At 48.7% G+C, this 22904-nt stretch overlaps 1 protein-coding gene across 1 annotated transcript in view; it reads right to left on the reverse strand.

The window, feature by feature from the left end:
* Positions 1–15602: 15602 nt before the first annotated feature.
* The window catches only part of LOC144952345 (uncharacterized), a 10783-nt gene continuing 3481 nt past the window's right edge, over positions 15603–22904 (reverse strand). The window contains exons 2-5 of the mRNA XM_078882725.1: positions 20880–21367; positions 19799–19885; positions 19315–19404; positions 15603–17023 (exon numbers count right to left, since the gene is read on the reverse strand). Coding sequence (XP_078738851.1) covers positions 16443–17023; positions 19315–19404; positions 19799–19885; positions 20880–21354 — 1233 coding nt within the window. The 5' untranslated portion in view covers positions 21355–21367 and the 3' untranslated portion in view covers positions 15603–16442. The remainder of the gene's footprint in view (positions 17024–19314; positions 19405–19798; positions 19886–20879; positions 21368–22904) is intronic.

Consider the following 22904-nt stretch of genomic DNA (forward strand, 5'->3'; position numbering starts at 1 on the left):
AGCTTGTGTTGCCTCCGAAACGTCGTGATTTTATTGTTTCATTTTTATTAATTTTAATTTCACAGCAAAATATCTGTATCACGTGATACAGATATTTTGCTGCGACAGTTTCACCTGAAGACGCAAGCTTGCTCTGCTTGAAAGGTTGGCGCCCAATGGCACGTTGCGATTGTCGTCATGTTACCTTGACGATCGACTCTGCGGCGATGTCGTCGTGGTTGCCGGTTTGGTTGTTTTTTTCTTGGGGAAACCGCAAAATGCAAAATGGTCAGGGGATGCCGTGTAATGGTTACGACACGAGATGCGTATCCGGAGGGCATCGGTTACAATTAGAATCTCTCGGCGCGGCGGTTGAAATGGGTAGACGTGGCGATGGCTTGGGCAGGCCTCCAGCCGGCAGTGGATTGATCATGGCTGATAGCTGCTTTATATATCTTACTTTAAAAGTTCTAACACGCACGGCCTGCCAAGATTCGAGAATATATTTTCACCGATGCGTCGTCGGACACTGCGAGTTGCGGGGTGGGTCGCATTCGCCGCTGAACCTCGCAAACGCGCAAGCAGTCCAGCGTTCATTTTATTTGGAGGCAGAGTTGCTATGATGGCCGTCGCCAAACTGTGCCACACGCCTTCCCACGGCATGGCCTGTTACCGTCGATTCCATGCGGAATCGATTTCGTTCCGATGACATCAACGGAAGAACTGGTGACATACGTGTGCATGTCGTGGGAACGGGACAAGGTTAAGAATCGATTTGAATCGATGCATAGTTACGCGTGTCGGGTCGCAGATAAAAAGATTGTTTAACCCAACTTGTTGCGGACAAGGATAACAAAACGGCACCGAATAAAACAATTTTTATCGCTGCATCCAACGATTTATTTCAGGCCATTACAGAGTCATACAATACAGGAATCTTTTCTTTTTCAACGAATTTATTGCTGTGGTTTTCACACCTGATGACGATTGCTTGTGCTGTTGCAATCGTTAACGTCGCGAGCATTTTATTGTTTTGTTTTATTATTTCCCTTCTACGTGACTTTACACGAAAGAGCCAAGAATATGAATCCAGGAATCCCTCACCAACCGCCGTTTCACGTCTGCACGGTATATTGTTTCGTCTACCCAATCGCGGCCTGGAAATTAGCGCAAGCAGCGTTAAGGGAATTTCGATTTAAAGCTTTCGTGACTGCAGGGATTCATCTTCTTGGTTCTTTCGGTAAAGTCACGTAGAATGGAAATAATAAAATAATAAAAATAAAACATTTAATAATTCTCACGACGTTTCGGCCACAACAGACCTGTTCTCCGCCCGAGGACGGCTGCTTGCGTTGTAGCCGAAAGGTCGTGAGAATTATTTTATTTTTATTATTTTATTATGTTTTATTTTTATTACTTTATAATGTTTTATTTTTATTATTTTATTATTTCCATTCTACGTGACTTTACCGAAAGAACCGAGAAGAAGCGTTAAGGAAGTCGCATGACGCAGATATGAAGTCATTGGTACAAATTTCACCAGGGCGGTGGTTCTCAGCGCCACATGGCGACCGCTGGGCTGTGTAGCCGATCGCCTGCCCGCCCGCCCGCCCGTCAGAGGTCGCAAACGGGTTTTGATTCCTTACCCGTACCCGGCCGCACCAGGATCGCAAATGTGTACCCGTACCCGGCCGGGTACGGGTAGCCATTCCCTACCCGTACCCGTACCCTACCCGAAATGAGTGACAAACGGTTACTCACCAGTGACTCACGGCCTACCCGTACCCGGCCGCACCAGGGTCGCAAACGGCTACACGTACCCGGCCGGGTACGGGTAGCCGGGTATCGGGTATCGGGTACTCAATTGCGACCTCTGGGATGAAGCCATGTTGCAGGCACGGGTGGGTTGATTCTAGGAATTTGAATTGTGAGAAGAGACAAGACGTTGAGAAATGAGTGACAAACGGTGACTCACCAGTGACTCACGGCCTACCCGTACCCGTACCCGGCCGCACCAGGGTCGCAAACGGGTTATCGTACCCGGCCGGGTACGGGTAGCCGGGTATCGGGTAGGGTACGGGTATCGGGTAGGGTACGGGTATCGGGTACCCGGTTGCGACCTCTGCCGCCCGTCTTGCTGTACTGCGATTGTCGCATCTCAACCACAGTCGCGTTCATTCTGCCTTCAATCATGTCACCCCGAAGCGTGCGGCGAGTGGTGAACGTGAGAGAGCATCGGGTCTGTGGCCCCGCAGGAAGAGGAGCATGGTGAGCCGAAAGTTGATGTGATGTTTGTATTTGATTGTTACGTTATTGCGTAATGTACCGGGTTGTTTGTTTTTTTCATTCGGGGTTTAGAGGTCATCAACAGGCAACTTAGGGGGCCGTCCATAAATGACGTCACGCACCTGGGGGGGGGGGGTGGTGGGGGGTTTGAGAAATGTGACGTCACATCAAAATGCGCAACTTGAAATGAATATAGACAACACGTTCTACTTAATTAAATAGACTTTTAATTAATGTTTTATCCTACAACATCAGAGTGCAGCGACACATTAAACACGCACTACAATGACAATAGTTTAAAGCGATTTGAAGCATGTTTTATTTTTTGGCGAGCGGGGGGGGGGGCAGAGCTTTGTGACGTCACATTTGAGGGGGGGGGGGGGTCAAAAATCGTCCAAAATCGCGTGACGTCATTTATGGACGGCCCCTTATGCCATGGCGAGTCTGACCGTGGTTCCCCTAACCCGCTATTTCTCATAAAAGGATTTTCCTACCGCGGCGTTTTCCAGCAACCTAACCCCGGCGTATGGCGAGGGATTTGCTCGTATGTGACATTAACACTAGACTGTCTAATTCTAGATTTGAAGCTTTCGTGACTGCAAGGATTCATATTCTTAGGTTTTTTCGGTAAAGTCACGTAGGTAAAAAAAATTAAAATGAATGAAAGTAAAAATAAAATAAAAATCGCGACGGAAGGTTGTGTTGCCTCCGAAACGTCGTGATTTTTATTTTATTTTTACTTTCATTCATTTTAATTTTTTTACCTACGTGACTTTACCGAAAAAAACCTAAGAATAGACTGTCTTAACCATGCGTTAATTTTCTCTCCCAACTTCCCTGCGACAATCCAATAAATGACTTCGTCGCAAATTAGGGGTCACGGTTTCCATATATATATAAAAAAAGAAGTTTTATTCTCTTTTAACCTTCCGAGGTGAAAGTAGTTGACGCCTGTGGCTACATGAGGTGCATAACCGCAGTACATTTCAATAAAAAAAAGAGAGAGAAACGAACAGCCCTTTTGTCAATCCATTTGCGTATCCCGTGTCCGTCATGGGGTGGATGGGGGCGGCAAGACCGGGTTTAGCAATCACCAGCAATGAAACATGACAGAGGAGTTGTTAGCAAGTAAGGACTTGTCCCTTGCTTTGTATTCGACGCGTGTGCGGCGATGACGCAGCCATCGACCGAGGGTCGAATTCGAACCGTGTTGTGTGATCGGCATCGCGCTCGCTGAAGGTGTTGATTGCCTTCAGGGAAGTCGTGTGTCCTGTCTACGCAACTGCGCACAATTCTGAGTCACTTATAACCGCTTTGCCGTTACTTATTGACAATTGTTCACTCAGACTATTGTCCTATCATCTCATAGAGTCCCTGGCACGTAATAATAATATGGGTCTTTCGGTAAAGTCACGTAGATAGGTTCAGAGAAAATAACAAAAAAAACTACGATCGCAACACAAGCTTTTCCTGATGATGAATATGAATTCCTGACAGTCACGAAAGCTTTAAGTTAATTAGTTGCTCGTTCAGTGCACACCGGTTGTGTGTTAGAGAGTAAACCCACAACATTTACAATTAGGGTTACGATGTTTCACTGGTGATCACAACCAGCATCATCAGTCTTCCTGTTTAAGGCAAATTCTTTTTGACACTGATCATCGTACAATTACATTTCGATGTAAAGCTTTCGTGACTGTAGGGATTCATCTTCTTGGTTCTTTCGGTAAAGTCACGTAGAAGGGAAATAATAAAAAATTAAACATAATAAAATCCAATTCTCACGACGTTTCTGCCACAACGCAAGCAGCCGTCCTCAGGTGGAGAACAGGTCTGTCGAGAAGACAGCGTCTGAATGACACACCCCAGGCTGAGGCTTGGAGCGTCTATTTAAGCTGGGATGGAGGGGGGAAGCGCGCCTTGACAAAAGAATTTGCATATCAAGAGACCCATAGACAGACCTGTTCTCCACCTGAGGACGGCTGCTTGCGTTGTGGCCGAAACGTCGTGAGAATTATTTCATCATGTTTTATTTTTATTATTTTATTATTTCCATTCTACGTGACTTTACCGAAAGAACCAAGAAGATGAGTACAATTACAATCAAGGTACAGATACACCATCAGTAAAAACACATCCCCGTATAGCCTTTACAGACTGCTGGGACAAGTGCTGTTAGCTGGCTGGCACAACACACGAGGGGGTGGGTGGCCAGCACCACGCCCGGCCGCCTTTGTCTCCCCAGTGCTGATGTTTGCACACCGCACGAGTTACACATTTTTCAGGCCGAGTCAATCTAGGGGAGGCCCCAGGACCGGTTCAAATATTCGCCACTGTAATCAGTTACGGAGCGGGAATGCAACTCGGGCTTCCGGCTACTGCCAACAGCAGCAGCAGCAGCCACCCATTTGCCACTAAGTGGCGGTGACGTCACCACGGCACCTGTGCCAGGCTAGGTTGCACTTTTGAGGCGCGCCCACGTGAAGTGTCCGATGGCTCACTGCTGCTGCTGGCAGGAGATCACGGGACCGATCAAGGTGCCATGGGTTGACCGATTTAGATGAATGGCAGATGCGCCACCCGTGCTCCCTACTGTGCCGTCTTGCTGTATTTTAGCCGCCCGGCAATCCGCTCGTTGTTGTGAGCATCGCTCCTCCGTCGTCCACTATTGTTGGAGGGCGACTGGCTCAAACTGCCCAGTAGCACCCTTCACGAGCCTCCTCCATAGAAGCCAATCTTGACACCGCTGGTATCAGTCTTCGGCAAGTCCATTCAGCTCCACATCCTCCCATATCATTCCATCTCTTCTCCAGCCCGTGCCGTGCCCATTTAGCTCCCTCCGGCCAAACAGAAGCTGCTTGGGCATGCGGTGGCTGGGCATGCGGCTACATGACCCAGCCAGCGCAGCCTTGCCCGCCGGAGGAGCACACCGATGGGAATGTGTCCAGATCTTCCAAGGATATGCGAGCTCCTCGCGCAATCCAACCTGTTTAAACACAGGATGGATCGGAGGCAGGCCAAACTGAAAGATTCAAACCGGTGGTAGATGTTTCACGTTTTGCAAAGAGAAGAGAGGGCATCGATTGTGGCAGAGAAAATCCGGAGCTTCGTGTGGAGCAGCAGACACCAGGTAGCTTCCACGCAGATTTACGTAGCGGACGAAAATATAATGCCGCTCGGCTGATTCGGAGCGCTGTTCACAAGCACACTACCCACGCACGGAAACGTCTCCATTCTCTTCATGAATGTCCCATCACTCATGGGGAGTTGAGGGGCGTGGAGTTTGGATGATACAAAATACCCAGGCAGGTGCTTCGTTTTGGTGGCATGCCCCAAGTTCAGCAGCAGAACCTCCCAATTCCTCAGAGTGAGCAGCAACCACCAGATCATCAGCATACATCGCACACAGAAAACACACGCATACAGACATACACACACACACAAATATAACGAGAATTCACACACCGCAACAGGTACTCGTTCAAGGCTACGTTGACTTAGAGGAGACCCACCCAGGACCGGTTCCGACAATCTCCACTGACACATGCCGCGGTCGGGAACTGAAGTGGGGGGCGCTAAATTTGGAGTGCGGTACGCTCACCACTACGTATGTGTGTAGAACTTCTTTCGCACCTTACGTAGCCAATCGTGCTAATCGGATGTGCGGGGGGGGGAAGGACAACAAATTGTGGGTCTCTGTGTGAGAAGTCTATGGGTCTCTGTGTGAGTCTATGGGTCTCTGTGTGAGTAGTCTATGGGTCTGTGTGAGTCTGTGGGTCTCTGTGTGAGTAGTCTATGGGTCTCTGTGTGAGTCTATGGGTCTCTGTGTGAGTAGTCTATGGGTCTCTGTGTGAGTCTGTGGGTCTCTGTGTGAGTAGTCTATGGGTCTCTGTGTGCGTAGTCTATGGGTCTCTGTGTGAGTCTGTGGGTCTCTGTGTGAGTAGTCTATGGGTCTCTGTGTGAGTCTGTGGGTCTCTGTGTGAGTAGTCTATGGGTCTCTGTGTGAGTCTATGGGTCTCTGTGTGAGTCTGTGGGTCTCTGTGTGAGTAGTCTATGGGTCTCTGTGTGAGTCTATGGGTCTCTGTGTGAGTAGTCTATGGGTCTCTGTGTGAGTCTGTGGGTCTCTGTGTGAGTAGTCTATGGGTCTCTGTGTGAGTCTGTGGGTCTCTGTGTGAGTAGTCTATGGGTCTCTGTGTGAGTCTATGGGTCTCTGTGTGAGTCTGTGGGTCTCTGTGTGAGTCTGTGGGTCTCTGTGTGAGTAGTCTATGGGTCTCTGTGTGAGTAGTCTATGGGTCTCTGTGTGAGTAGTCTATGGGTCTCTGTGTGAGTCTGTGGGTCTCTGTGTGAGTAGTCTATGGGTCTCTGTGTGAGTCTATGGGTCTCTGTGTGAGTCTGTGGGTCTCTGTGTGAGTAGTCTATGGGTCTCTGTGTGAGTAGTCTATGGGTCTCTGTGTGAGTCTGTGGGTCTCTGTGTGAGTAGTCTATGGGTCTCTGTGTGAGTCTATGGGTCTCTGTGTGAGTCTATGGGTCTCTGTGTGAGTAGTCTATGGGTCTCTGTGTGAGTAGTCTATGGGTCTCTGTGTGAGTCTATGGGTCTCTGCGTGAGTAGTCTATGGGTCTCTGTGTGAGTCTGTGGGTCTCTGTGTGAGTAGTCTATGGGTCTCTGTGTGAGTCTATGGGTCTCTGTGTGAGTCTGTGGGTCTCTGTGTGAGTCTGTGGGTCTCTGTGTGAGTAGTCTATGGGTCTCTGTGTGAGTAGTCTATGGGTCTCTGTGTGAGTAGTCTATGGGTATCTGTGTGAGTCTGTGGGTCTCTGTGTGAGTAGTCTATGGGTCTCTGTGTGAGTCTGTGGGTCTCTGTGTGAGTAGTCTATGGGTCTCTGTGTGAGTCTATGGGTCTCTGTGTGAGTCTGTGGGTCTCTGTGTGAGTAGTCTATGGGTCTCTGTGTGAGTAGTCTATGGGTCTCTGTGTGAGTCTATGGGTCTCTGTGTGAGTCTGTGGGTCTCTGTGTGAGTAGTCTATGGGTCTCTGTGTGAGTAGTCTATGGGTCTCTGTGTGAGTAGTCTATGGGTCTCTGTGTGAGTAGTCTATGGGTCTCTGTGTGAGTAGTCTATGGGTCTCTGTGTGAGTAGTCTATGGGTCTCTGTGTGAGTAGTCTGTGAGTCTCTGTGTGAGTAGTCTTTGGGTCTCTGTGTGAGTAGTCTATGGGTCTCTGTGTGAGTCTGTGGGTCTCTGTGTGAGTAGTCTATGGGTCTCTGTGTGAGTAGTCTATGGGTTTCTGTGTGAGTCTGTGGGTCTCTGGGTGAGTAGTCTATGGGTCTCTGTGTGAGTAGTCTATGGGTCTCTGTGTGAGTAGTCTGTGGGTCTCTGTGCGAGTAGTCTATGGGTCTCTGTGTGAGTAGTCTATGGGTCTCTGTGTGAGTAGTCTATGGGTCTCTGTGTGAGTAGTCTATGGGTCTCTGTGTGAGTAGTCTGTGGGTCTCTGTGCGAGTAGTCTATGGGTGTCTGTGTGAGTAGTCTATGGGTCTCTGTGTGAGTAGTCTATGGGTCTCTGTGTGAGTAGTCTATGGGTCTCTGTGTGAGTAGTCTATGGGTTTCTGTGTGAGTCTGTGGGTCTCTGTGTGAGTAGTCTATGGGTCTCTGTGTGAGTAGTCTATGGGTCTCTGTGTGAGTCTGTGGGTCTCTGTGTGAGTAGTCTATGGGTCTCTGTGTGAGTCTATGGGTCTCTGTGTGAGTCTGTGGGTCTCTGTGTGAGTCTGTGGGTCTCTGTGTGAGTAGTCTATGGGTCTCTGTGTGAGTCTGTGGGTCTCTGTGTGAGTAGTCTATGGGTCTCTGTGTGAGTCTATGGGTCTCTGTGTGAGTCTATGGGTCTGTGTGAGTAGTCTATGGGTCTCTGTGTGAGTAGTCTATGGGTCTCTGTGTGAGTCTATGGGTCTCTGCGTGAGTAGTCTATGGGTCTCTGTGTGAGTCTGTGGGTCTCTGTGTGAGTAGTCTATGGGTCTCTGTGTGAGTCTGTGGGTCTCTGTGTGAGTAGTCTATGGGTCTCTGTGTGAGTCTGTGGGTCTCTGTGTGAGTAGTCTATGGGTCTCTGTGTGAGTCTATGGGTCTATGTGTGAGTAGTCTATGGGTCTCTGTGTGAGTCTATGGGTCTCTGTGTGAGTCTGTGGGTCTCTGTGTGAGTAGTCTATGGGTCTCTGTGTGAGTAGTCTATGGGTCTCTGTGTGAGTCTATGGGTCTCTGTGTGAGTCTGTGGGTCTCTGTGTGAGTAGTCTATGGGTCTCTGTGTGAGTAGTCTATGGGTCTCTGTGTGAGTAGTCTATGGGTCTCTGTGTGAGTCTGTGGGTCTCTGTGTGAGTAGTCTATGGGTCTCTGTGTGAGTCTGTGGGTCTCTGTGTGAGTAGTCTATGGGTCTCTGTGTGAGTCTATGGGTCTATGTGTGAGTAGTCTATGGGTCTCTGTGTGAGTCTATGGGTCTCTGTGTGAGTCTGTGGGTCTCTGTGTGAGTCTATGGGTCTCTGTGTGAGTCTGTGGGTCTCTGTGTGAGTAGTCTATGGGTCTCTGTGTGAGTAGTCTATGGGTCTCTGTGTGAGTAGTCTATGGGTCTCTGTGTGAGTAGTCTATGGGTCTCTGTGTGAGTAGTCTATGGGTCTCTGTGTGAGTAGTCTGTGAGTCTCTGTGTGAGTAGTCTTTGGGTCTCTGTGTGAGTAGTCTTTGGGTCTCTGTGTGAGTCTGTGGGTCTCTGTGTGAGTAGTCTATGGGTCTCTGTGTGAGTAGTCTATGGGTTTCTGTGTGAGTCTGTGGGTCTCTGGGTGAGTAGTCTATGGGTCTCTGTGTGAGTAGTCTATGGGTCTCTGTGTGAGTCTGTGGGTCTCTGTGTGAGTAGTCTATGGGTCTCTGTGTGAGTCTGTGGGTCTCTGTGTGAGTAGTCTATGGGTCTCTGTGTGAGTCTATGGGTCTATGTGTGAGTAGTCTATGGGTCTCTGTGTGAGTCTATGGGTCTCTGTGTGAGTCTGTGGGTCTCTGTGTGAGTAGTCTATGGGTCTCTGTGTGAGTAGTCTATGGGTCTCTGTGTGAGTCTATGGGTCTCTGTGTGAGTCTGTGGGTCTCTGTGTGAGTAGTCTATGGGTCTCTGTGTGAGTAGTCTATGGGTCTCTGTGTGAGTAGTCTATGGGTCTCTGTGTGAGTCTGTGGGTCTCTGTGTGAGTAGTCTATGGGTCTCTGTGTGAGTCTGTGGGTCTCTGTGTGAGTAGTCTATGGGTCTCTGTGTGAGTCTATGGGTCTATGTGTGAGTAGTCTATGGGTCTCTGTGTGAGTCTGTGGGTCTCTGTGTGAGTAGTCTATGGGTCTCTGTGTGAGTAGTCTATGGGTCTCTGTGTGAGTAGTCTATGGGTCTCTGTGTGAGTAGTCTATGGGTCTCTGTGTGAGTAGTCTATGGGTCTCTGTGTGAGTAGTCTATGGGTCTCTGTGTGAGTAGTCTGTGAGTCTCTGTGTGAGTAGTCTTTGGGTCTCTGTGTGAGTAGTCTATGGGTCTCTGTGTGAGTCTGTGGGTCTCTGTGTGAGTAGTCTATGGGTCTCTGTGTGAGTAGTCTATGGGTTTCTGTGTGAGTCTGTGGGTCTCTGGGTGAGTAGTCTATGGGTCTCTGTGTGAGTAGTCTATGGGTCTCTGTGTGAGTAGTCTGTGGGTCTCTGTGCGAGTAGTCTATGGGTCTCTGTGTGAGTAGTCTATGGGTCTCTGTGTGAGTAGTCTATGGGTCTCTGTGTGAGTAGTCTATGGGTCTCTGTGTGAGTAGTCTGTGGGTCTCTGTGCGAGTAGTCTATGGGTGTCTGTGTGAGTAGTCTATGGGTCTCTGTGTGAGTAGTCTATGGGTCTCTGTGTGAGTAGTCTATGGGTCTCTGTGTGAGTAGTCTATGGGTCTCTGTGTGAGTCTGTGGGTCTCTGTGTGAGTAGTCTATGGGTCTCTGTGTGAGTCTATGGGTCTATGTGTGAGTAGTCTATGGGTCTCTGTGTGAGTCTATGGGTCTCTGTGTGAGTCTGTGGGTCTCTGTGTGAGTAGTCTATGGGTCTCTGTGTGAGTAGTCTATGGGTCTCTGTGTGAGTAGTCTATGGGTCTCTGTGTGAGTAGTCTATGGGTCTCTGTGTGAGTAGTCTATGGGTCTCTGTGTGAGTAGTCTGTGAGTCTCTGTGTGAGTAGTCTTTGGGTCTCTGTGTGAGTAGTCTATGGGTCTCTGTGTGAGTCTGTGGGTCTCTGTGTGAGTAGTCTATGGGTCTCTGTGTGAGTAGTCTATGGGTTTCTGTGTGAGTCTGTGGGTCTCTGGGTGAGTAGTCTATGGGTCTCTGTGTGAGTAGTCTATGGGTCTCTGTGTGAGTCTGTGGGTCTCTGTGTGAGTAGTCTATGGGTCTCTGTGTGAGTCTGTGGGTCTCTGTGTGAGTAGTCTATGGGTCTCTGTGTGAGTCTATGGGTCTATGTGTGAGTAGTCTATGGGTCTCTGTGTGAGTCTATGGGTCTCTGTGTGAGTCTGTGGGTCTCTGTGTGAGTAGTCTATGGGTCTCTGTGTGAGTAGTCTATGGGTCTCTGTGTGAGTCTATGGGTCTCTGTGTGAGTCTGTGGGTCTCTGTGTGAGTAGTCTATGGGTCTCTGTGTGAGTAGTCTATGGGTCTCTGTGTGAGTAGTCTATGGGTCTCTGTGTGAGTCTATGGGTCTCTGTGCGAGTAGTCTGTGGGTCTCTGTGCGAGTAGTCTATGGGTCTCTGTGTGAGTAGTCTATGGGTCTCTGTGTGAGTAGTCTATGGGTCTCTGTGTGAGTAGTCTATGGGTCTCTGTGTGAGTAGTCTGTGGGTCTCTGTGCGAGTAGTCTATGGGTGTCTGTGTGAGTAGTCTATGGGTCTCTGTGTGAGTAGTCTATGGGTCTCTGTGTGAGTAGTCTATGGGTCTCTGTGTGAGTAGTCTATGGGTCTCTGTGTGAGTCTGTGGGTCTCTGTGTGAGTAGTCTATGGGTCTCTGTGTGAGTCTATGGGTCTATGTGTGAGTAGTCTATGGGTCTCTGTGTGAGTCTATGGGTCTCTGTGTGAGTCTGTGGGTCTCTGTGTGAGTAGTCTATGGGTCTCTGTGTGAGTAGTCTATGGGTCTCTGTGTGAGTAGTCTATGGGTCTCTGTGTGAGTAGTCTATGGGTCTCTGTGTGAGTAGTCTATGGGTCTCTGTGTGAGTAGTCTGTGAGTCTCTGTGTGAGTAGTCTTTGGGTCTCTGTGTGAGTAGTCTATGGGTCTCTGTGTGAGTCTGTGGGTCTCTGTGTGAGTAGTCTATGGGTCTCTGTGTGAGTAGTCTATGGGTTTCTGTGTGAGTCTGTGGGTCTCTGGGTGAGTAGTCTATGGGTCTCTGTGTGAGTAGTCTATGGGTCTCTGTGTGAGTCTGTGGGTCTCTGTGTGAGTAGTCTATGGGTCTCTGTGTGAGTCTGTGGGTCTCTGTGTGAGTAGTCTATGGGTCTCTGTGTGAGTCTATGGGTCTATGTGTGAGTAGTCTATGGGTCTCTGTGTGAGTAGTCTATGGGTCTCTGTGTGAGTCTGTGGGTCTCTGTGTGAGTAGTCTATGGGTCTCTGTGTGAGTCTGTGGGTCTCTGTGTGAGTAGTCTATGGGTCTCTGTGTGAGTCTATGGGTCTATGTGTGAGTAGTCTATGGGTCTCTGTGTGAGTCTATGGGTCTCTGTGTGAGTCTGTGGGTCTCTGTGTGAGTCTATGGGTCTCTGTGTGAGTCTGTGGGTCTCTGTGTGAGTAGTCTATGGGTCTCTGTGTGAGTAGTCTATGGGTCTCTGTGTGAGTAGTCTATGGGTCTCTGTGTGAGTAGTCTATGGGTCTCTGTGTGAGTAGTCTATGGGTCTCTGTGTGAGTAGTCTATGGGTCTCTGTGTGAGTAGTCTGTGAGTCTCTGTGTGAGTAGTCTTTGGGTCTCTGTGTGAGTAGTCTATGGGTCTCTGTGTGAGTCTGTGGGTCTCTGTGTGAGTAGTCTATGGGTCTCTGTGTGAGTAGTCTATGGGTTTCTGTGTGAGTCTGTGGGTCTCTGGGTGAGTAGTCTATGGGTCTCTGTGTGAGTAGTCTATGGGTCTCTGTGTGAGTCTGTGGGTCTCTGTGTGAGTAGTCTATGGGTCTCTGTGTGAGTCTGTGGGTCTCTGTGTGAGTAGTCTATGGGTCTCTGTGTGAGTCTATGGGTCTATGTGTGAGTAGTCTATGGGTCTCTGTGTGAGTCTATGGGTCTCTGTGTGAGTCTGTGGGTCTCTGTGTGAGTAGTCTATGGGTCTCTGTGTGAGTAGTCTATGGGTCTCTGTGTGAGTCTATGGGTCTCTGTGTGAGTCTGTGGGTCTCTGTGTGAGTAGTCTATGGGTCTCTGTGTGAGTAGTCTATGGGTCTCTGTGTGAGTAGTCTATGGGTCTCTGTGTGAGTCTGTGGGTCTCTGTGTGAGTAGTCTATGGGTCTCTGTGTGAGTCTGTGGGTCTCTGTGTGAGTAGTCTATGGGTCTCTGTGTGAGTCTATGGGTCTATGTGTGAGTAGTCTATGGGTCTCTGTGTGAGTCTATGGGTCTCTGTGTGAGTCTGTGGGTCTCTGTGTGAGTAGTCTATGGGTCTCTGTGTGAGTAGTCTATGGGTCTCTGTGTGAGTCTATGGGTCTCTGTGTGAGTCTGTGGGTCTCTGTGTGAGTAGTCTATGGGTCTCTGTGTGAGTAGTCTATGGGTCTCTGTGTGAGTAGTCTATGGGTCTCTGTGTGAGTAGTCTATGGGTCTCTGTGTGAGTAGTCTATGGGTCTCTGTGTGAGTAGTCTATGGGTCTCTGTGTGAGTAGTCTGTGAGTCTCTGTGTGAGTAGTCTTTGGGTCTCTGTGTGAGTAGTCTATGGGTCTCTGTGTGAGTCTGTGGGTCTCTGTGTGAGTAGTCTATGGGTCTCTGTGTGAGTAGTCTATGGGTTTCTGTGTGAGTCTGTGGGTCTCTGGGTGAGTAGTCTATGGGTCTCTGTGTGAGTAGTCTATGGGTCTCTGTGTGAGTAGTCTGTGGGTCTCTGTGCGAGTAGTCTATGGGTCTCTGTGTGAGTAGTCTATGGGTCTCTGTGTGAGTAGTCTATGGGTCTCTGTGTGAGTAGTCTATGGGTCTCTGTGTGAGTAGTCTGTGGGTCTCTGTGCGAGTAGTCTATGGGTGTCTGTGTGAGTAGTCTATGGGTCTCTGTGTGAGTAGTCTATGGGTCTCTGTGTGAGTAGTCTATGGGTCTCTGTGTGAGTAGTCTATGGGTCTCTGTGTGAGTCTGTGGGTCTCTGTGTGAGTAGTCTATGGGTCTCTGTGTGAGTCTATGGGTCTATGTGTGAGTAGTCTATGGGTCTCTGTGTGAGTCTATGGGTCTCTGTGTGAGTCTGTGGGTCTCTGTGTGAGTAGTCTATGGGTCTCTGTGTGAGTAGTCTATGGGTCTCTGTGTGAGTAGTCTATGGGTCTCTGTGTGAGTAGTCTATGGGTCTCTGTGTGAGTAGTCTATGGGTCTCTGTGTGAGTAGTCTGTGAGTCTCTGTGTGAGTAGTCTTTGGGTCTCTGTGTGAGTAGTCTATGGGTCTCTGTGTGAGTCTGTGGGTCTCTGTGTGAGTAGTCTATGGGTCTCTGTGTGAGTAGTCTATGGGTTTCTGTGTGAGTCTGTGGGTCTCTGGGTGAGTAGTCTATGGGTCTCTGTGTGAGTAGTCTATGGGTCTCTGTGTGAGTCTGTGGGTCTCTGTGTGAGTAGTCTATGGGTCTCTGTGTGAGTCTGTGGGTCTCTGTGTGAGTAGTCTATGGGTCTCTGTGTGAGTCTATGGGTCTATGTGTGAGTAGTCTATGGGTCTCTGTGTGAGTCTATGGGTCTCTGTGTGAGTCTGTGGGTCTCTGTGTGAGTCTGTGGGTCTCTGTGTGAGTAGTCTATGGGTCTCTGTGTGAGTAGTCTATGGGTCTCTGTGTGAGTCTATGGGTCTCTGTGTGAGTCTGTGGGTCTCTGTGTGAGTAGTCTATGGGTCTCTGTGTGAGTAGTCTATGGGTCTCTGTGTGAGTAGTCTATGGGTCTCTGTGTGAGTCTATGGGTCTCTGTGCGAGTAGTCTGTGGGTCTCTGTGCGAGTAGTCTATGGGTCTCTGTGTGAGTAGTCTATGGGTCTCTGTGTGAGTAGTCTATGGGTCTCTGTGTGAGTAGTCTATGGGTCTCTGTGTGAGTAGTCTGTGGGTCTCTGTGCGAGTAGTCTATGGGTGTCTGTGTGAGTAGTCTATGGGTCTCTGTGTGAGTAGTCTATGGGTCTCTGTGTGAGTAGTCTATGGGTCTCTGTGTGAGTAGTCTATGGGTCTCTGTGTGAGTCTGTGGGTCTCTGTGTGAGTAGTCTATGGGTCTCTGTGTGAGTCTATGGGTCTATGTGTGAGTAGTCTATGGGTCTCTGTGTGAGTCTATGGGTCTCTGTGTGAGTCTGTGGGTCTCTGTGTGAGTAGTCTATGGGTCTCTGTGTGAGTAGTCTATGGGTCTCTGTGTGAGTAGTCTATGGGTCTCTGTGTGAGTAGTCTATGGGTCTCTGTGTGAGTAGTCTATGGGTCTCTGTGTGAGTAGTCTGTGAGTCTCTGTGTGAGTAGTCTTTGGGTCTCTGTGTGAGTAGTCTATGGGTCTCTGTGTGAGTCTGTGGGTCTCTGTGTGAGTAGTCTATGGGTCTCTGTGTGAGTAGTCTATGGGTTTCTGTGTGAGTCTGTGGGTCTCTGGGTGAGTAGTCTATGGGTCTCTGTGTGAGTAGTCTATGGGTCTCTGTGTGAGTCTGTGGGTCTCTGTGTGAGTAGTCTATGGGTCTCTGTGTGAGTCTGTGGGTCTCTGTGTGAGTAGTCTATGGGTCTCTGTGTGAGTCTATGGGTCTATGTGTGAGTAGTCTATGGGTCTCTGTGTGAGTCTATGGGTCTCTGTGTGAGTCTGTGGGTCTCTGTGTGAGTAGTCTATGGGTCTCTGTGTGAGTAGTCTATGGGTCTCTGTGTGAGTCTATGGGTCTCTGTGTGAGTCTGTGGGTCTCTGTGTGAGTAGTCTATGGGTCTCTGTGTGAGTAGTCTATGGGTCTCTGTGTGAGTAGTCTATGGGTCTCTGTGTGAGTCTGTGGGTCTCTGTGTGAGTAGTCTATGGGTCTCTGTGTGAGTCTGTGGGTCTCTGTGTGAGTAGTCTATGGGTCTCTGTGTGAGTCTATGGGTCTATGTGTGAGTAGTCTATGGGTCTCTGTGTGAGTCTATGGGTCTCTGTGTGAGTCTGTGGGTCTCTGTGTGAGTAGTCTATGGGTCTCTGTGTGAGTAGTCTATGGGTCTCTGTGTGAGTCTATGGGTCTCTGTGTGAGTCTGTGGGTCTCTGTGTGAGTAGTCTATGGGTCTCTGTGTGAGTAGTCTATGGGTCTCTGTGTGAGTAGTCTATGGGTCTCTGTGTGAGTAGTCTATGGGTCTCTGTGTGAGTAGTCTATGGGTCTCTGTGTGAGTAGTCTATGGGTCTCTGTGTGAGTAGTCTGTGAGTCTCTGTGTGAGTAGTCTTTGGGTCTCTGTGTGAGTAGTCTATGGGTCTCTGTGTGAGTCTGTGGGTCTCTGTGTGAGTAGTCTATGGGTCTCTGTGTGAGTAGTCTATGGGTTTCTGTGTGAGTCTGTGGGTCTCTGGGTGAGTAGTCTATGGGTCTCTGTGTGAGTAGTCTATGGGTCTCTGTGTGAGTAGTCTGTGGGTCTCTGTGCGAGTAGTCTATGGGTCTCTGTGTGAGTAGTCTATGGGTCTCTGTGTGAGTAGTCTATGGGTCTCTGTGTGAGTAGTCTATGGGTCTCTGTGTGAGTAGTCTATGGGTCTCTGTGTGTGAGCCTATGGGTCTCTGTGCGAGTCTACGTACATATGTACGTTGAACTTCTTTCGCACCGTACGTAACCAACCGTGCTAATCGGAGGTGCGGGAAGTTACCGGTTCCCAACACGCCCAAATAGACCCCCCAAAAAAAACACGCCCACAAAACAACATCCGCAACATGCAGACGCAAAGAGAGGGGACCTGTAGAAAATCTCCCAGCAGCGCGTGGAGCGAAAACGCCGGGACGAAATCCCGAACAACACGCCGGTAGAGGTCCCCATCCCAAGTCCCCGATCTGTCCAAAGCAGAGCTGCCGAATGGCGACGACGACGACCACCGCTTGCGAGGCGAGCATCAGCTCACGGGCTGTCGTCCGCGTGCAATCGCTGGTGGAATCGCAGCACGGTGGCGCGCGTGAACACCTGGCCGCACACTCCGCAGCGGTACGACCGCCCGCCCGCCCGCGCCCCCACGCCCCGTGACGGCTTGGCGTGGCAACCCTGCGGGAAGGCCCGCCCGCGCCCCTCGCAGGGGCAGGGACGCTCTCCCGCGCACAGCCCGCGCCGCCGCCGCCGCCGCCTCGGGCCCGACGCGTCCGCCCACGTGCGGTCGAACGGCTCGCGCCAGGGCGGCCTTTCCAACGCGCCCTCCGGCGGACCGAGAGGCTTCCCGGAGAAAAAGGCGAACGACGCGTCGTCCCCGCCCCCGGGCGCAAACGGACGTGGCCGCGTCGGTGGGTTGAATGCGGCGGCGGCGGCGGTGGCGGCTGTTTCTTCGCCGTGCATTTCAGACGACGCCTGCTGCTGCTGCTGCTCTTGCTGCTGCTGCTGCTGCTGCTGCCGCCACGGATGAGGAAGAAATGCGGCCGCAAGCGCGGCGGTTGTTCTGGACGCCATGTTCCGCGCGATGAGGTCGGCGTAGCCGGCCAAGGGAGGTTTGCCTTCATCAGAAAATACAGCGGTTCACGGGACTGTAGCGCATTTCATGAAATGACCAAAAAAAATAAAAACACGATTTTTTTTTTGTTGCCGTGTAATACACACGAAGACGTGTGTGTACGTTGCGTCTATCGTATATCGGAGCAGGTTCGATTGCGTGTTCACCACAAGTTCGTGTGGTTAATGCAGTCCTTGATTCCTTACAAAAGGTGGTGTTTTAACATCTTAACGCCTAACAATAGGGGTTTATCCCCTTTTTTCTGACAAGAAAACTGAAAGCTTTTTTCAAGGATCCATGTTACTGCATTAACCACAATACTTGCGGTCAAAATGCAAAAAAAAAACACACTCCGATAATATATTAGCATCTTAAATTTGGAGCTTTCGTGACTGTAGGAATTACTCTTTGGTTTTTTCGGTAAAATCACGTATAAAGATAAAATAATAAATCAATCAAATAATAGCATACTGTATGCTATTATTTGATTTATTATTTTATCTTTATACGTGATTTTACCGAAAAAACCAAAGAGTAATATATTAGCATTGTCCTTGAAACTGATTGGTCCACACCAAGGGACGGCTTTCTTTTGAGCCTCGACCCAATTGGTGCTCGACAGAGGTCACAACCGGGTACCCGATACCCGTACCCTACCCGATACCCGGCCGGGTACGGGTACCCGTTTGCGACCCTGGTGTGGCCGGGTACGGGTAGACCGTGAGTCACTGGTGAGTCACCGTTTGTCACTCATTTCCCAACGTCTTGTCTCTTCTCACAATTCAAGTTCCTGGAATCAACCCACCCGCGCCTGCAACATGGCTTCATCCCAGAGGTCGCAATCGGGTACCTGATACCCGTACCCTACCCGATACCCGGCCGGGTACGGGTAGCCGGGTATCGGGTAGGGTACGGGTGTACGGGTACCCGTTTGCGACCCTGGTGCGGCCGGGTACGGGTACGGGTAAGGAATCAAAACCCGTTTGCGACCTTTGGTGCTCGATCAGAAGACGCCAAAAGGCGTACAGCTCAAAGACGATGCCACTATCAGAGTAACGGGGGCTCGGGGTGAGCATCTACATTATTAGACCTGCTTTGCCAGTACCAAAATATAATAATAGGGGTTTTTCCCCTTTTTTTCCAGAAAAACCTATTCTTATTTTTAAATCCTTTATATTAAGTTCACTTGCTTGCTTGCTTGCGCGCTTACGACCGTGCAAATCTTTCGGTCGTTTTTTAACCCACTTCCCGTGATCCAATCGAGCTGACATTTTGCACACAGACTCGTTGTGCGTGACAATTAATGTTCGTGAAAAAAAAATCCAAAATTTTACACTTTTTAGGACAAATTTTTTATATTTAATTACCAATTGCTTAATGGTGCAATGCAATCATCTGACCCATAGGTGGCAGCCATCTCAAGCCAGAGGACGAGAGGACTCTAGCCGCCACGCATATAAAGAATTTATAGTTTTTACGGGTTATACTTGTTCATACTCTGGTACCGGCGAAGGGGTTCCATGATACGTACTGTGCGCTTGTTACGAGCGGGAAAAGCGCCGAGACTTGAATGCGTAAATGTGTCCGTGGTGACGTCCTAAGTTTGAGGCCCCAACGTATAACGGTGGATGGTGAAGCCTACAATTGATCATTAGGCCACGCAGCCACACCATCGATTGTAGTTTGGGGAAATGAATTATCATCATTCCCACACGGAGAGGCCGTTAATGGTAGATTACACTGGTCAACACACTTTTTCTGGCATAAGGTATTCCAACGGTTGTAAGGTAATTTTGGGGTGCCGATTCCAAATCCGGCATCAGTTTTAGTCTATCACATCAGGTTTTTGAGATATCAAATATTGCATTTTCAATAAAAACTGCAGAAGAAAAATATTAAATAAATGTGGATATCTACATAAAATGATATTATAAACACTATCATAAAAATACAGCACATTTTAACACTAAGGCAGTCACTGACTCGCAACAACTTGCAATCATAAGTGACAGAGTTAATTTCGGGTAAAATCAATGAAAATGGGGTATGCCGATAGCATAAAAATGAGATGTGATAGAGCAAATCTGAGATCAGATTTTAAATCAGCACCCTGTGAAATTAGTCTAAACCAGCTGCAAAAGTCCAGGCCAGAAAAAAATGTTTTTTTGTTGTTGACCAGTGATAATCCCACGAGATGCTGAAGCCCGCATCTGCTGCAGCGAGTCTCGGCGTTCTTAAAGTCACCCTCAAGACTGCATTGGTGTTGAACGCCATCAGCGTCGCTCGCTCTCTTACCAAGTGGCTCGCTTGTAGCTTGCGCGACAGAGCCGCTCTCCGACGGCCGAGGTATCGGCGCAGGATTTTTTGAGAAATCTTTGCCGGCATCTGGAAAACACGACGGGGGACAAGGATGTCCACGTGGCGAGCGAGGTCTGAACAAATGGCTCGAGAGGTTTTGGAGACCATTCGTAGGCTGTCGTTTGCAAGACAACGCAATTCACTTGAAACGGGGCCATCCATTTAGTACGTACGCATGGAGGGGGGTTAACCCAAATGCGTTCGTTTAACACGTAAATGTTGTGGTTTCACGCTTCAACACACCGGTGGGGCTAAAGCAGTGAACTAATTTGTCTTTTGTCAACGTGACACTTTTTTGCTGATTGGCCGTGTCGGGTGGTGGAGGGTTATGACACATTTATAAAGAACGCGATCTAACACCCAAAAACGTTGATTATGAGTAGATACTGTCAATACGAATCCAGCATAGGCTGTACAGCACCTTCAAAGGGCTCCATTTTAACACGGTTCACGGTCAAGCAGCGTGCGAAGTCACCCGCGACTGGAGCCGACACCTCTTCAAGCTCATCTGCAACAAACCCACGAAACAAAAACGCGTCAACATATTTTACATAAGATGAACGTCGCTGATGTAAGATCTAGAATGGCGGGAGAGATTCTAGATTTGAAGCTTTCGTGACTGCAAGGATTCATGCGAGACTTGTGAAGACGGACACTTGTGTTGCCTCCGAAACGTCGTGATTTAATTGAGTTATTTGTTATTTAGTTTCATTTTATTTTATTATGATTTTTTTTACCCACGTGACTTTACCGAAAAAAACCTAAGGGACGGAGAAATGACGTCTAGCATGAATGCAGTCGAGTGCAGGGAGGTTGTAGTAGTAGGTTTTTACCCTTTAAACTGGTACAAAACTGACACCTTTATACAAAAAAACCTACTACTATATTTTGCCACTGGTAAAGGAGGTCTCATAGTGTAAATGCTTACCCCGAGCTCTCAATACTTTGATAGTGCGCTGTTTTTGAGTTGTACGCCTTTTGGCGTCATCTGAACCAAGAAGATGAATCCCTGCAGTCACGAAAGCTTTAAATCGAAATTTAAGGTAGTATTTATTGCAAATGCGCTGAGTTTTTTTTCCCGTGCTCATTCACCGCTCTCACAACTTTTGCCAATTCAAAAACTAGAAGAACACCTCCGACTAGCACCGTGAGCTACGTACGGCGTGGAAGAAGCTCAACGTACACACATTGCTCCGTGAAAAAACAAACACCCCCAAATATTACAGTTCGATGCGTAAAACACGTATATTTTTTTTACAACACCGTAATCCATATTCTTAGGTTTTTTCGGTAAAGTCACGTAGGTAAAAAATAAAAATTAATCAAATTAAATAAAAATTTAAATCAAAATCACGACGTTTCGGAGGCAACATACGAAACGTCGTGATTTTTATTAGACTTTTTTATTTTACTTTCATTAATTACATTTTTTTACCTACGTGACTTTACCGAAAAAAACCTAAGAATATGAATCCTTGCAGTCACGAAAGCTTCAAATCTACCGTAATCAATTTCGGCTGTCGCATCTTCGAGGCTGCCGACATCCGTGGCTGACGAGTCTGCCGCGGGAGGTTGGAGCCCGTCCCACTCGTTCAGCCTCCGCGCGCACAGCAGCAGCTCCCGGCTCAGGCCGCTGAACAGAGCGAGCAGCGCGTCCACCAGCCCTCCCAGCGTCACGTCGCCCGGGGAGGAGGCGACCGCATCATCGTCGTGGTGGTGCCCGTCGCCCCGCAGGGCCTTCACCACCTGCCGCAGCACGGCGTAGAAGCCGAAGGGCAGGCGGTCGCGCGCCGCGGCCAGCAGCTCGGCACGCACGAGGCCGTCCCCGACGCAGGCGCGCAGGACCCCGTAGTCCCGGATGCCCAGCTCCGAGTCCATGGCCCGGGCCACCTCCTCGTTCACGCCCTGCGCCTCCAGCCACGCCGGGAAGTCGTCCGTCGGCTCCGGCAGCACCGGGGCGGACACCGCGCACGCCATGCTGGCGGTGATGCTGCGGGGAGATGATGGGTTTACATTATAGAGCGGTAGTTGGATGTGAGAACGTCTTGCGTGCGAGATGCTGTCGCCAAAGTTGCTCACGGTGACATTGGAAGATACATTTGCACACGGCGTTGGTGTACGGTGATTTTCCTGCAATATTTTGCTGTCTTTTCTTGGATTTTCTGAGTTGCACTCAGTCACATATTCACTTTAAGATGTTTTCTTATTCGTGTTTTTGTTTTTTGTTTGTTGCGGTTGCACCCGATTCAAGAGCCGAATGGCTCACAGGGCTATACCTAATAAATGAACTTGAACTTGGATGAAGCATGAATATTATTGAAGACATCGGTCATCTTAGATGTGCGCATGTATGTTGAACTTGATAATAGTTTTTTTACCCTTCTATCTGGCAACAAAACTGACACATTTTTTTACAAGGAGTCATGTTTGCATAGACCACAATACCTGCAGTCATAATGCAAACAAAAAACACAACTCTGATAATGTATGCACCGTCCTTGAAGTTGATTGGTCCACACCCGAGACAGCTTTCCTTAGAGCCTAGTCTCACATGGGTTGGACCAGATGACGCCAAAAGGCGCACAACTCAAAGACAATGCACCATCAGAGTATGCGAGCTCGGGTAAGCATTTACACCATTGGAACCTAATTTGCCAGTAAAAAATATGATAATTGTTTTTTTTACCCTTCTATCTGGCAACAAAACTGACACCTTTTTTTTACAAGGAGTCATGCTTGCATAGACCACAATACCTGCAGTCATAATGCGAACAAAAAACACAACTCTGTATGCACTGTCCTTGAAGTTGATTGGTCCACACCCGAGACAGCTTTCCTCAGAGCCTAGTCTCACATGGTGTTGGACTGCAGGTATTGAGGTCTATGCAAGCATGACTCCTTGTAAAAAAGGTGTCAGTTTTGTTGCCAGATAGAAGGGTAAAAAAATTAACCCGTAAAAACAAAGTGTTTCACTATAAATCCTTTATATGCGTGTTCAATGGGCCACAACCCAGCCCACATTGGTCTTTGAAACGGGCGGCTAGAGTCCTCTCGTCCTCTGGCTTGAGATGGCTGCCACCTATGGGTCAGATGATTGCCTGCCACCATTAAGCAATTGGTAATTAAATATAATTTATTTTTTCCTAAAAAGTGTAAAATTTTGGGGAAAAAATTTCACGAAAATAAATTGTCACGCACAACGAGTCTGTGTGCAAAATGTCAGCTCGATTGGATCACGGGAAGTGGGTTAAAAAAACGACCGAAAGATTTGCACGGTCGTAAGCGCGCAAGCAAGCAAGTGAACTTAATATAAAGGATTTAAAAAAACCAATGATCACGCACAAGTTGACTCAACAATTGGGATGTATCTGTCAGAGGGACAGGACTGTTACCAGCACAGCGTATACGCTTGTTACAGCTATTGAGGATGTACCGGAATCAAAATAAGTAAATAGCGGGCAAGGCTGCAGTGATTGTTGGTAATCTGGACATCCAATTGAAAAATAACGTGCGGAGTGTGTTGTGTT

Source organism: Lampetra fluviatilis, chromosome 3 (genome assembly GCF_964198595.1).
Source record: "Lampetra fluviatilis chromosome 3, kcLamFluv1.1, whole genome shotgun sequence".
Lineage (NCBI taxonomy): Eukaryota > Metazoa > Chordata > Hyperoartia > Petromyzontiformes > Petromyzontidae > Lampetra > Lampetra fluviatilis.